This window comes from Lethenteron reissneri, unplaced genomic scaffold (genome assembly GCF_015708825.2).
Source record: "Lethenteron reissneri isolate LAM-NWPU_2019-01 unplaced genomic scaffold, ASM1570882v1 scaffold_214, whole genome shotgun sequence".
NCBI lineage: Eukaryota > Metazoa > Chordata > Hyperoartia > Petromyzontiformes > Petromyzontidae > Lethenteron > Lethenteron reissneri.
Genome location: NW_026891736.1, coordinates 850,962 through 866,480, shown reverse-complemented (window position 1 = coordinate 866,480; position 15,519 = coordinate 850,962). Strand labels below are relative to the sequence as shown.

The following is a 15,519-nucleotide window of genomic DNA, read 5'->3' as shown; positions in this document are numbered from 1 at the left end:
CGCAAGGTCAAGATTACCCACAGGGATGGCGAAGTAACAATCCAGGAAAAATTTGGCACCCAAATGGGAAAAACACTGGGCCAAGGGTGCAGGAGAATCGTAGGAGGGAGAGGTTCAGAGCAGAACCATATCAACACCCCATCCCACGACACACGCAAGGTTCAAATTACGCACAGAGATGGGAAGATAACCACCTAGCGGGAAGGTGTTACACATACCGCGGAGGTATGGATGCGAACATTCACGAGAATCGCAGGATGGGAGGTCAAACACAATCGATCCAATTCCGACCAATTCCTCCACCGGCTATACCAGGAGGGAATAGAGGAATAACACAGAATACGGTCCAAATACGTGATGAACCATCCACAGTGATTGAGAGCGGGCAGCCCATACGCGCCACACCCGCCGAGGTGTTAAACCCGGCGCTCAATGTGAAATACGGGCAGGCTGCAAGTGACAGGGCGGGCAAAAACGTGGACAGTGCTCCCGTAAATGACGCGCGGATCGAATACAAGGACAGGGTTGCATTGAAGCGTGATCGGACAGTACAAAAACAGACAGCAGGGACACGCCCTGAGGAGCGCAGGCATGAGCCTTTGAATGGAAAATATCCAAGGGAAACCAAAAATTATGTGGATCGGAGTGCTAAAATGGAGACGAATGTCCATGACGTATCGGGAATGGTGTTGAAATCCAACACACTAGTAAAAACAAAGAGGGCAACATTACGAGGGACAGAATTAAATCGACACACTGACTCGGCAAATGTGCATGTAATCGCAGAGAGAGCGAATGCCTCGAACCAAGGGTCAAAGTGGGTCGTGTGCGCGAATTCTGGTTATGTGCAGCACAATTTTTCACCACACACTCCCACGACACAGAGAGTGAGAGAGGAAACTACAAAAACGAACCCGAAAACCGTGATCGAATTATCGAAGTGATAAGTGGTGAACGAGGCAACATGAGGAAGGTAACGCATAAATGCGTTCGAAACCGCTACCTAGCGTTTCCCAGGATTTAACAAAAACAAAAATGAATATTCGTCGGAGTCATGATGTATCAGAACCGATGTAACGCAATATCGATGTTTAACGCTTGTTTAATTTTCTTTGCTCAATTCAAAATAACCATGTTAAGTTGTGACACGTACGCGCGCGTTGTAAGGAATAGCAGCAAAACTTGAGGACAATCGATGGTTCATGATGGAAGAAGGGTATACATTTTTTTTAAAAATAACCCGTGGCCATTTGACCACTGGTCATTTTTAAAAGGGCGGAATGTTGTATCCTAACCCTTCTTCCATAATTGAGATTAATAATATTTGATGATTTTTATATATTATCTTTTTACTTGTTTTTTTTTAATGAGTGAAACACACCAAGCCCAGCAAACTGCAAAACACCAGGTGTTGTTAAGTAATGAACCAGAGGAGGGCTAGGATGGCAGAATTTACAACCTTGCTTCAAGGGAAGATAAGGCCTGATGAACGGGCACATGTCACCCGTGCAGGCGGCAGAGACAGTGGGAGTGTCAGCCAGACATAGTTAAGGCAAAAGCCCAATCATCCTGCATGGTTTTAAAGTAACGTCAAAATTCGAAATTCAACAACAGAGTAGGCTAAATTATCGATCCTCGCGCTCGCTCAAATTGGAGACCAGGCTGCGAGCTACATCAATGAACCATTGCCCATTTGCTAATCCAATACTGAATGTTAATATTACTGAAGTCAAAACGAATTCTATGACCTCAGCACATGGGCAAATAATAGGGCAGTGTCGACTCAAAGGCAATGGAAGAAAACAGAGGCGCCTTTGTCTAAATCACAACCACAGAAAGCCAGGAATCATCACTGATTGTGTGTTCAGGAATTCCGAGCTAGTTAGAACACGTGCACAGGGGGGGAGCTGATGTAAACAACCCTGCGCGTCTGGATGTGAGGGGGCCTTGGACCTGGAATCAAGAATAACACTCCCAGAGCAGAAGGTTGGACAGGGGGAGAGGTGATTTAAAAGAGGGTTGTATATCTCTCAAGGCGGGCAAGACCCAATTGAGTAACAAGGCTGCGGGGGTCACCAGAAGTTCGCATTCGCCTAGTTAAGACAAAAAGCTCAATTATTCTGTATTGCTATTAAAGTAACGTTAAAGTCGGAATTTAACAACAGGGTAGGCTAAAGTTATTGATATTCACACCCACTCCAATTAAACCAGGCCACAAGTTACGCCTACTGAACCATCACCATTATTAAGTCAATATGAAATGTTATTTCCATACCTTAATACTTTCTATACAACTCGACCCGAAGCATATGACAATCAGAACCTTCCTAAGTCAAAATTGAATCGCACCCAGACAGGAGCGAATAGTCGATATAAGGTTGACGAGGGAAGGAAATTAAGAGCACGGCGAACTGCAAACGTAAGCAAAAAGCCGGGAACAACACCAGCCCAGCAACAGCGAGTGGGGCTTCGACAGGCCATAAAAGTAGAATAATAACTCCCGGGGTCAGGGGACACAAGAAGAAGCAGGCAGACAAAAACCAGAACTGACTCCAAGGTTCAACCGCCCTCACCTACTCAGGAGTGACGGAAATTAATGAGGCCTTGAATTAACGGCAGGCAACAACAACGGCGAGCAGAGATAGGGTGGGGCAAAGACTGCGGGCTATGAAATACAGCTTTGTGTCAGTAAAGCTCTGACAAACAAGTTAAGTTAAAGACATCACAATACATAATATCGCACATAACATCAATGTTAACGCTATTCACCGTAAACTATATTCCGCTTATATAACCATGCAGGCACCAAGGAATACGAATTCCTAGGATCAAGAAACTTACCCCTTAACCTAAGATATCGGAAATAAATTTATAGTAATAAGTATATGCATGAAAAGACAAAAGTAAAACTTATGGAAAAGCCAGGATAACGGGATGAATCACCACCAGGTCGAATATAAATACATAATAAAAAAAAAAACGATGTTAAACCCAGGGTCGGAGAGAAAGGGAGATCCCGGCCGTCTTTGTATCCCCGCAGCGCGGGATAGGAGTGTGTATACGCTCGGGGAAACACCTCCACTGGAGTCAAGCATCACGATGAAACGACAGACCTTAGGTTACATACAGAATCATAACTGTGAAATAGTAAGGGACAAATGTTAACTTAAAACTTTTAACCATTTCTTTGTGCGCCGGGTCGGAGAGAGGTTGCCCCTCCCTCCAGGTTGTGCAACACGAACAAAGACGCCTATGAGACGATTTGTAACGTCTGTGTTTTGGGTTCATGAAGAAGGCCAGACAAGAGATAAATTGCACCCAGACAGAGAGACGACTTCGAGGCAATTTGTAACATCTGATTGTTTGCTCGTGGGTTTTATGGAGGGAGTGTGACAACGGAATATACCGTCAGTGATGCACACAAGGACACACGGACGTACGGACACACACATGGACACACCTGCCTACGGACAGATCCTGACACAGCAAAAATCGGAAGCCCCGCCTTGTGGGCGGGATCCAGGGGGATTTTTCGGCATAAAGTAAAGGATCCTGAGCATTGGAAACCAGTGCGACCAGCGGGTTCACTCAGGAGCGCGACCGGGAGAGTCGGCTCAGGAGGAGTGCGACCAGTGGGTCCACTCAGGAGTGCGACCAGCGGGTTCACTCAGGAGCGCGACCGGGAGAGTCGGCTCAGGAGGAGTGCGACCAGTGGGTCCACTCAGGAGCGCGACCAGCGGGTCCACTCAGGAGTGCGACCAGAGAGTCGACTCAGGAGCGAGGGCGACCAGCGGGTCGACCCAGGAGCGAGCTCGACCGGGAGGGCCGACTCAGGAGCGAGCTGCGACCAGCGGGTCGGCTCGACTCATCTCCAGCTCGTCAACCTCTGCCGCCGGAGGTCTCTGCTGCCGCCGGAGTGGTGATCGTTGCGGTTTGGCGACGATCCAGCGCTGCACGCTACGAGCGAGTTGTGGGCGCCACCTACCGACCGGGTTCCGAACTGCGACAGCGTATCAACAGCCATCCGAACCACCACGGTGACAGGGGATCGACTGATACGTATGACGCGCACCGCCCCCTCACCACACGACCACCAGGCGTCTGTTTGACCTAAAGAATCGACTCCGAACACTGACTATTCAAGACAACTCTTACCACTCAAAAACACTCGAACCCATAAGCCATCCGTGGCTGGAAAGCATCACAACGAGACCGAGTGATGGCCCTCCGTCTCTTATAAGAGTATTCTTAATTTTTATCTTTAATATTTAGTGGGCTGTACTCTTAATCGCATAAATTCCCAACAGATCCATCAATACGAACTGATTCTTGGCACCTCCTTCCGCCGAGCCACGCTCACGTGGGGAGTGGTGGCCCACCGGACCCTTATCAGGTGATCTGGTCCCCAATTAGTAAACTTGGTATAAGATAACGAGCTTCGGAAAAGGAGCACCGTCGCAGGCCCTTACTCCAAGCCGTTCTGTTGTCAGATAACCTGCCGATGTATCTGTTGAGATTGGTGCCTTTAAGAATAATAACTGTTTTTGATTGTTTTGTTTTATCGCCGTATAATCTTTCAAGTATCTTTCAGTCATAATCGCCGCACGTACTCGCATCCTCTACAGAATATTCAACTGTTCCGTGACCCAAGGTGTTAACAACGTGATAAGGGTTGCGTATGATCAATAAGGAGTGCGGTACTGCGTGAACAATATTGAGTATAATCATTCATTAACGTTAAGGTTTTCTTAGCATAGTATTTGCATGTTTTAACGACTCTCTCTCTCACTAAGAACCATCGCGTTATGCGGGATCCATGTGCCGTTGTCAAAGTGAAATCAGACAATCGTTGATGATACTGTATTGATGCCGTATTGACGTTCCGGGATTGAGAGTTCGCATACTATATCATAGTTAAGGTTGAATTAGTAATAAATTGATCAATACAGAAGTGGTTGTGTGATTCTTTCCTGAAATCTATGCATAAGATCTGCTTCTGCGTTGAGATTTGAACTTGGTGACCTTAATAAACACACTAATACATACTCAGTAAATGTTAAAGCGATAACGGGGTGAACCGGGGTCTGGTTATCATAACGACTTGCATTATCATAATTACACCCACTCGCATAATTAATACGATTACCTCTTGAATTGGCATAATTAAAATGTGCGTAATTACATAAATTAACATATTTCCGGATAATTACACATTTGGCCAAATTTCATTTAATTATTATTATTTTCACTGAATATTCATAACCCACATATACAACATAATAATTTCACCCACGCACGCATACAACATAACAAATTTTCATACCCAACATATACAACAGGGTCTTCTTTGATTCAAAACTGAATTTTCAAGATCACATTGATTATATTGATAAAAAGACAACATTTCAATTAGTTTTTTTGTATCGACACAAGCACTGCTTCCCCCCTATGTTCCGCTTGGAATTGATAAAAGCTACCGTACTGCCTCTACTTGATTACTGTGACATCATATATAAATCAGACCCCAATACTATACTGAAAAAGCTTGACTCAATTTATCACTCGGCCTTAAGATTTGCCATGAACTTCCCATATAGGACCCATCACTGCGATCTCTACATTGGGTCAAACTTAACTTATCTTAATGATTGACGGCTTGTGCTTCAGATCTTATTTATTCACGATGTACTTACACAAAAATCAGCAGACTACCTGGTGGATCTCCTCACTGTTTCGAAGAACAAATGTGACCAAAGGTCTTTACTCATTTACCAGCTTCACATTCGTTATTGCCGTACAAATACTGGAGGAAGGGCCTTTTCTATTGATGCCCACAGGGTCTGGATTGCTATCGCCAATAAATTACCTGTGGGATCTTCACTCAAAACTGCTCTAGAGGAGTTGTACACCCCTAGCTGCCACTGCTATTCAGAATGGCCTGAAATCAAATGTATCATTCCGGATGACCGCTGCAAAGTATGATCTTGAGTTTTGATTATAGTGTGCTGATCTTTAAAAGTATATTAACACATTTTTATTCTGCTACTGATACTCCTGTTATGGAGTGACTCATGCAGCCAGCTATGGCTGCAAAGTTTGGTCGTACATGTGATGTATATCGTTTATTGTTAAATTTGAATCACAGTTCCTATGATCACTGTTCCATTGTTTTTATAGCTTTATTTTAGAGATTTGAAAACGTTTTGGTTTAGCCATGTTTGTTTGTTGTAGTAGAGAGTTAGCCTGATAACTTTAATCTGCAAAGTCTTATAGTTGTTATTGTTTGACTTGCATCCTACTGGGATCTTTGCACACAGCGTTGAAATACGGTGTTTTTTCTGAAAAACTTTGCGGTTTTTCCTGGATTTTTCTATTGCATGTAGTCACTTTAAGATGTTTCTTGTTCATGTTTTTGTTTTGTTGCGGTTGCACCCGAGTCAAGAGCCGCATGGCTCACAGGGTTATACCTAATATATGAAACTGAAACTAATAACAGCACTTGCCCCTACGCTCTGTTACAGGCTATACGGGGGATATTTGTCTTTGTTTGAGTATGTGGATGAGTGACTGAGCGGGTGAGGGGGTGAGGGGAGTGAATGGGTGAGTAAGTGAGTGTGTAAGTGGGTGGTTGAGTGGGTGAGTGAGTAGGTGAGTGTGTGAGTGGGTGAGTATCTGACAAGACAAAAGCGGCCAGGCGTGTGTGGTGCTGGCCACCCACCCCCTCTGTGCGTGCCACAGTGCTGGCAGCCTTCATTGGCTCTGCTACCCGCTTGACCCAACAGTCTGTTAAAGGCTACGTGGGGGTTCTTTGTCTTTATTTTGCTTGTTTGTTGTCGTCGTCGTCATCGCATGCAGGGTGCCACGTGCAACTCTCCCAGGCTCAAGTGAACGCCATCGCCGGCTCCTCCGCACTCGTCCAGGCCCGAGTCTTGACCCCCGACGGCTGCAAGGTCATTGGAGCGTCGTGGTCCAAGAACAGCGGGCAGAACCCTGTGGCCAAGTACAACGCCTCGACCCAACGCTGGACGGCAATCGAGGGCTCGGATAAGTACCTGGGCCGCGTGGAGCTGAGCCCCGCCGTCGTCATAGAGGCGAGCGGGAACAGCACCGTATCACTCTATCTGCAGGAGCTGAGGATGGAGGACGACGGTTTTTACCTGGTCCAGGTGTCCTGGAGCCGTTACGACGAGAACTGGCTGGACAGTTCGAATGTCTACCTGAGAGTCAGAAACCGTGAGGTCCACACCCACCGCCCACCCACCACACACAACAACATTAACCGCCATTCACCACTAAGTGGCGATGACATTACCATGGTGCTTGTGCCAGGCTTTGTGCACGTTAAGGCCACGTGACGTGTCGAACGCCCACTGGCAGGAGGTCACGGCACAGACCCAGGTGCCATGGGTTGACTGACTGAGATGACTGGCCGATGCACCACCTGTGTCCCCCTACTGTGCCAATTTGCTTATAGCCGCCCGGCACTCTGCTCGTTATTGAGCATCGTTCCTCTGCCCTCCGTTGTTGCTGGAGGGCGACTGCCTCCAACTGCCCAGTAGCAGCATCCTTAACGAGCCTCCTCTTCCACAGAAACTGATCTTGACACTGCTGGTACGAGTCATCGGCAAGTCCACTCAGCTCCACATCCTCTTGTACCACATCACACCATCTCTTCTTCTTTAGCCCATGCCGTGCCCGTTTAGACCCCTCTATCCGGCCGAAAAAAAGCTGTTTAGGAATGAATGCGATGGTTGGGTATGCGGGCTACATAACCCAGCCAACACAGCCTTGCCTGCTGGAGGAGCTCACAATGGGATTTTGTCCAGATCTTTCAAGGATTTGTGAGCTTCTCACATAATAATTTCTAGTTAAACCTAGGATGGATCATAGGCAGGCCAGCCTAAATGTTTCTAACCAGTGACGATGTTTTATTAGGGTGGTCAACGTTTAGCAAGCATAGAGAAAGGAGGGCATGACTGTGGCTGTGAGGACTCGAAGCTTTGTGTGGCGCGGCAGATCAGGTAGCTTCCACCAGCGTTATGCAGCCAATGAAAATATAATGCCACTCGACTGATTTTGAGCGAGACCTCAAACCAGAGCTGGTCATAAGCACGCTGCCCAGGTATGGAAAACTCTCCACTCTCTCCACAACTGCCGCATCACCAATGGCGAGTTGAGGGGGTGGAGCGCTTGATAGCACAACATACCCAAGCAGGTGATTAGTTTTGGTGGGGCTCATGGTAAGGTCCCATTTCTTAGGTTTAGCAGCAGTGCCTCCAACTCCTCCTCCAAGTAAGCAGCAATCACCAGATGATCGGCATACGTAACATGGTTGACCAATAGGAAGCCATCCCTTGACCATACCTGGGCATCGATCACCCATCCCATTGTATCTGTACCAGATTAATATTCCTCTGGTACAGCCATAGAAGGCTTCATGAACTATGTGGTCAAATAAGATGTTCAATAATGTGGGAGCCAGAGGACATCTCTGTCGCACCCCAAAGTGGACAGGGAATGGCTCCAACTCCCAGCCACGCAGCTTTACCCGGTCCTGCCCACCATCATGAAGGTCCTTAATGAATGTGAGCAGAGAGGCAGGGACTCCGAAAGCACAATGAACAATCCAGTGCCTAGGCATATTGATTGTATCATAGGCCTTGACCAGGTCAATAACGTAGAGATGTAGGTCCTGTTGGAATTCCCTACACATCTGCTGTAGCAGACAGAAAATATGGCGTCTGTGTAGGACTGCCCTGACCTGAAACCACATTGGGGTTCCACAAGCCTCTCCTCAGCGTGCTTGGCAAGGCAATGTTGAATAATGAAATTCTCGATTTAAAGCTTTAGTGACTGCAGGGATTCATCTTCTTGGTTCTTTCGGTAAAGTCACGTAGAAGGGAAATAATATTTTATTATGTTTTATTTTTATTATTTTATTATTTGCCCTTCTACGTGACTTTACCGAAAGAACCAAGAAAATGAAATTCTCGCTTGCAACTTTCATTAGTTAGCTAAGACCAGCCAACTGTGCGTTTCAATGGGATCCTAGATGTACACCGGAGTGGAAGAGTGACAAGCGCATCTTACAGATGACAGGCCGATGGTCAGTGGCAGATCAGCTCCACGGTAGGTCCTAGTGTCAAGGACATGGGCCCACATCCGCTGTTCCATCACTATATAGTTCAGCAGATGTTCTTTCTTGGACCCAGCATGCCTTCATGAAGTTGTGTGGATGTGCCAATGTCGGAACAGCATGTTAGTAATTACAATCCCATGGGCTACACAGAAGTCTAGCAGCCTCCTACCATTGTTATTGAGCTGATCTGGCCCAAGCCTTCCAATCACTCTAGCCCAGGTGCCAGCATCATGACCCACTCGGGCGTTCAAGTAACTAAAACGATGACTCTATACCGAGGGGCCACTTTAGCTAACACCTCTGACAGTGGGTCATAGAAGGCATCTAACTCATCAGCTTTGCCTGCATCCCTTCACTGATGTTCATTTTCGGTAGGGGCATAAGTAACCACGACCACAACTCCCCACTTCTCGTTGATGGGAAGGCGAGCCCACAGTAGCCTGGGGCTTACAGGTTCTGATAGTATATGCATTGTCTTTGAAACTGATTGGTCCACACCAGATACAGCTTTCTTTCAAGCCTCGAGCCTAGGCTTTCTTTCAATCCTAGAGCCTAGGCTCGAAAGAAAGCTGTCTCTGGTGTGGACCAATCAGTTCCAAAGACAATGCATATGCATATATGCAATGCATATACTATCAGAGTATGTTTTTTTTTGCATTCTGACCACAAGTATATGTGGTTAATGCAGCCATGATTCCTTGTTAAAAGTTTCAGTTTGGTGTTTTAACATCTTAACACCTTTTTTGTTGCCAGAAAAAAGGGGAAAACCTATTTTAATATTCATCTTCTTGGTTCTTTCGGTAAAGTCACGTAGAAGGGAAGTAATAAAATAATAAAAATAAAACATAATAAAATAATTCCCACGACGTTACGGCCACAACGCAAGCAGCCGTCCTCAGGTGAAAACCAGGTCTGTCGAGGCGACAGCGTCTGAATGAAACAGCACACGTGCTTGGAGCATCTTCTTGGTTCTTTCGGTAAATTACCTATTTTAATATTCATCTTCTTGGTTCTTTCGGTAAAGTCACGTAGAAGGGAAGTAATAAAATAATAAAAATTAAACATAATAAAATAATTCTCACGACGTTACGGCCACAATGCAAGTAGCCGTCCTCAGGTGAAAACCAGGTCTGTCGAGGCGACAGCGTCTGAATGAAACAGCACACGTGCTTGGATCATGTATATAAGCTGGGTTGGAAGGGGGGAAGAAAGGGGGAGCCTTAACAAAATAATATGCATATCAAGAGGAATTTAGCATATTTATGAGAAATGCAGGTATGTGATTAGTACTGCTTATGCCCGTGCATTATGCAGGATTAGCAGCATCAAAGGGAGGGGATATGGGAAATGCAGGTATGTGATATGGGAAATGTAGGTATGTGAATAGTACTATTTATGCCCGTGCATTATGCAGGATTAGCAGCATCAAAGAGAGGGGATAGGGGTAGCATTAATGAAGGAAAGGAGTGTTAATAGTATGTAGCTGCAGTAACTAAAACCACCACGTAAACAACTAAAGTATAAACTACATATTATCATCAGTATACTAAATATACTCTACAATAAGCTGAGTTACTAACAGTAAGTAATACATTACAATTCTACGTCGTAAAAAAAATATACAATATGCTTCCATCTAAACTTTATTCTCTTACATCACACGAGTCTACACCCTACTATATACTGCCATAGACAAACCCTATGGCAGTATATAGTAGGGTGTAGACTCGTGGGATGTAAGAGAGTTTAGATGGAAGCATATTATATATATTTTTATATATATATCTTTTTTTACGACATAGAATTGTAATGTATTACTTACTGTTAGTAACTCAGCTTATTGTAGAGTATATTTAGTATACTGATGATAATATGTAGTTTATACTAGATTTGAAGCTTTCGTGACTGCAAGGATTCATATTCTTAGGTTTTTTCGGTAAAGTCACGTAGGTAAAACATTAAAATTAATAAAAGTAAAATAAAATAAAAATCACGACGTTTCGGAGGCAACACAAGCTTCCGTCTTCAGGTGGAACCGTCACATCCGACAGCTGTATCAAGTAAATGAGAGATTACAGGAGATACCACTCCGTATATATAATGGTTGAGGGGGGGGGGGCAGGAATGGCCCACTTTTATTATTATGGTAAGGTGCGGTTTGAGACCATGAATAGACTGCACAACAAAAGACTGAGCCTTTATTATGGAGAGGTTCGGTTTGTGACTACGCCTAGCCTACATAATAAAAGTGTGAAAAAAGAAAGCTAAACCTGGTAGAAAGCTAAACCTGGTGAAACAACTGGCTGTCCATCAGTAACCTGCAATAGTTTTCTGTCAAATAAGATGGTTCAAATAAGTGTAGTTAAATCTTTTTTGCATGGTTAATCACATCTTTCCAATGATTAAAGGTGCGCCTTGAGACTATGAATAGACTGCATAACAAAAGACTGAGCCTTTATTATGGAGAGGTTCGGTTTGTGACTACGCCTGGCCTGCATAACAAAAGTGTGAAAAAAGAAAGCTTAACCTGGTAGAAAGCTAAACATGGTAAATCAAAACTGGCTGTCTATCAGTAACCTGTAATAGTTTTCTGTCAAATAAGATGGTCCAAATAAGTGTAGTTAAATCTTTTTTGCATGGTTAATCACATCTTTCCAATGGTTACTCAGTTTGTAACCATCATCACGGTTGAAATTATGTCTGTGTTTGTATATTTGTATGGCTTCGTGTACAAACCTTTGATGGTAGCCAGGAGGTTTGCAGAGAACCTTTGTCTCGGAAAAGACAATTTCATGAGAGCCCACCGAGTTGTAGCAATGATCGGCAACGGCCGAAGAATCAGTTCTGCCGTGTTTCAGATCTGACTTGCGCTCGCGGACACGATCAGAAACATGACGTTTCGTTTCTCCAATGTAGCAATCACCACAAATGCAACTCAATTTGTAGACTCCAGGGTACTGTAAGTCAGGAACGACATCCTTCACAGATGGAATCAGATCACGGATTTTATGCACTGTACTGAATCGGACTTGGATCTTATGTTTGTTAAGAAATTTGGAGATCTTTTTGGTCACGCCTGCTATGTATGGTGACGTGATAATTTTGGTCGGAGTTTCATGTGGCTGTTTCTGTGTGGTGGGAGAAACAGCTTGGCGGATAGTGCGGTCAGAGTATCCGTTCATCCTGAGGGCCCGATGTACATGTCTTAATCCACCGGCCAGGTGGTGTTGGTCAGAGATGCCATGGGCTCTGTGGTATGGCGTTTTGATGAGAGAATTCTTTTGAGATGGGTGGTGGTGGGAATCCGGTTTCAAGTAGGAATCTGTGTGGGTGGCTTTCCTGTAGACAGAATGTCCCAAGGATCCGTCAGGCCTCCTCTCAAACAGAATATCCAAGAATGGTAGTTTACCGTCTTTCTCCACTTCCATGGTGAATCTGATGGATGGGTGTCTAGAATTGATGTGGTCCAAGAAGTGGTTCAATGCTGGGAGGCCATGTGGCCAGATGACGAAAGTGTCATCCACATACCTCTTCCACAGGGAAGGACGCAGGGTGGATGTCTGGATGGCGTCTGATTCAAACTTTTCCATGAACATGTTGGCTTTAACTTGTGACAAGGGGGAGCCCATAGGGGTAACCTCATTCTGATTGTAGAAGGTGCCATTCCAGGTAAAATAGGTGTTGGTGAGGCAATGCCTAACCAGCGTAGGTACATCAGAATTCAATCCATGTTGGACTAAGTCCTCAATTATTGTTAGGGTGTCCGGTACTGGGACTTTGGTGAACAGAGATACTACATCAAAGCTGACGAGGATGTCATCAGGAGATAGTACCATGTCCTTAACCATAGAGACTAATTGGGTTGAGTTGAGTACTGCCGAAGAGGTCTTGCCTGTGAAGGGGAGCAGAGTATCTGATAGAAAACGGGCTAGTTTGTACGTAGGAGAGTTTATCGTCGACACGATGGGTCATAGCGGGGTGCCTTCTTTATGAATTTTGGGAAGACCATAGAGTCTGGGAGGTCTAGCCGCCGATGGTTTTAGAGAGGGACGTTTGCTTGGTTCGATTAGGGAAGTCGAACTCGTGATGATACTGTTGGTTTTTGTCGTTAGGCTTTTAGTGGGATCGTTTTTAATTTTGGAGTAACTCTCATCATGAAGAAGGTCCAGGATTTTGTTGTTGTATGAATCTTTATCCATGATGACCGTGGCATTGCCCTTGTCTGCCGAGAGGATGACTATATCATCTCTCTTTTTTAGGTCCGCGAGTTCAGAACGTTCGTTTTTGCTGATGTTACTAGTGGGTTTTTTTAGCATTCTTAAGAATAGTAGCTATTTCAGCTCTTGCTACATCCGCATGGATGTGTCCTATGCCTCTGAGGGCTACATCAATCTGAGAAATCATATCCTCTACTGGTATATATTTAGGGGTGACGGCGAAATTTAGTCCTTTGGCCAGTACCGTTTTTAGATTGTCAGAAATTGGGATGTTACTCTGATTAATCACGGTCTTGTTAACATCCAGCTTTGCGATGTGTGGCTCTGGTTTCTTCTTAGATAGGAGGTTGAATTGAGAAATCAGGTTAGCTTTGCATTTGGCTGACATTGAGTCAGCAGAAGCAGAAGTCATGTTATCAACGTGGTTCCAATCGGAAGGTGACATTTTTTGTGTTAATATTAAATGTGTTTGTAAGAGAGTCTTGTCTAAATGATCGAGTTCAGATCGGAGTAACCTTATTCTCTCCGAGATTAGTGATAGGCTAGCTTTAAATAAGATCTGTTTAGAGTTCGGTGAGGACACAGCAGCAGATGTCAGTGTGAAAGCGATGGGTATTACCTTGTTATCTCGGCATCTCTTGAGGAAGGCCAGCGTCTCGAGAAGCTGTGACTTCTTGTCTCGTTGTCTGTTAAAAACTCTAACAGATAGGTTTAATTCCTCCCCGTAGAGGGAATTAATTCTAGATTTGAAGCTTTCGTGACTGCAAGGATTCATATTCTTAGGTTTTTTCGGTAAAGTCACGTAGGTAAAACATTAAAATTTATAAAAGTAAAATAAAATAAAAATCACGACGTTTCGGAGGCAACACAAGCTTTCGTCTTCAGGTGGAACCGTCACAGCCCGACAGCTGTATCAAGTAAATGAGAGATTACAGGAGATACCACTCCGTATATATAATGGTTGAGGGGGGGGGGGGAAGGGGCAGGAATGGCCCACTTTTTATTATTATGGTAAGGTGCGGTTTGAGACCATGAATAGACTGCACAACAAAAGACTGAGCCTTTATTATGGAGAGGTTCGGTTTGTGACTACGCCTAGCCTACATAATAATCGTCGACGATAAACTCTCCTACGTACAAACTAGCCCGTTTTCTATCAGATACTCTGCTCCCCTTCACAGGCAAGACCTCTTCGGCAGTACTCAACTCAACCCAATTAGTCTCTATGGTTAAGGACATGGTACTATCTCCTGATGACATCCTCGTCAGCTTTGATGTAGTATCTCTGTTCACCAAAGTCCCAGTACCGGACACCCTAACAATAATTGAGGACTTAGTCCAACATGGATTGAATTCTGATGTACCTGCGCTGGTTAGGCATTGCCTCACCAACACCTATTTTACCTGGAATGGCACCTTCTACAATCAGAATGAGGTTACCCCTATGGGCTCCCCCTTGTCACCAGTTAAAGCCAACATGTTCATGGAAAAGTTTGAATCAGACGCCATCCAGACATCCACCCTGCGTCCTTCCCTGTGGAAGAGGTATGTGGATGACACTTTCGTCATCTGGCCACATGGCCTCCCAGCATTGAACCACTTCTTGGACCACATCAATTCTAGACACCCATCCATCAGATTCACCATGGAAGTGGAGAAAGACGGTAAACTACCATTCTTGGATATTCTGTTTGAGAGGAGGCCTGACGGATCCTTGGGACATTCTGTCTACAGGAAAGCCACCCACACAGATTCCTACTTGAAACCGGATTCCCACCACCACCCATCTCAAAAGAATTCTCTCATCAAAACGCCATACCACAGAGCCCATGGCATCTCTGACCAACACCACCTGGCCGGTGGATTAAGACATGTACATCGGGCCCTCAGGATGAACGGATACTCTGACCGCACTATCCGCCAAGCTGTTTCTCCCACCACACAGAAACAGCCACATGAAACTCCGACCAAAACTATCACGTCACCATACATAGCAGGCGTGACCAAAAAGATCTCCAAATTTCTTAACAAACATAAGATCCAAGTCCGATTCAGTACAGTGCATAAAATCCGTGATCTGATTCCATCTGTGAAGGATGTCGTTCCTGACTTACAGTACCCTGGAGTCTACAAATTGAGTTGCATTTGTGGTGATTGCTACAT

At 44.9% G+C, this 15,519-nt stretch overlaps 1 protein-coding gene across 1 annotated transcript in view; it reads left to right on the top strand.

The window, feature by feature from the left end:
* Nucleotides 1–15,519, top strand: part of VSIG4 (V-set and immunoglobulin domain containing 4) — a 66,652-nt gene that overhangs the window by 24,771 nt on the left and 26,362 nt on the right. The window contains exon 2 of the mRNA XM_061547892.1: nt 6,856–7,233. Coding sequence (XP_061403876.1) covers nt 6,856–7,233 — 378 coding nt within the window. The remainder of the gene's footprint in view (nt 1–6,855; nt 7,234–15,519) is intronic.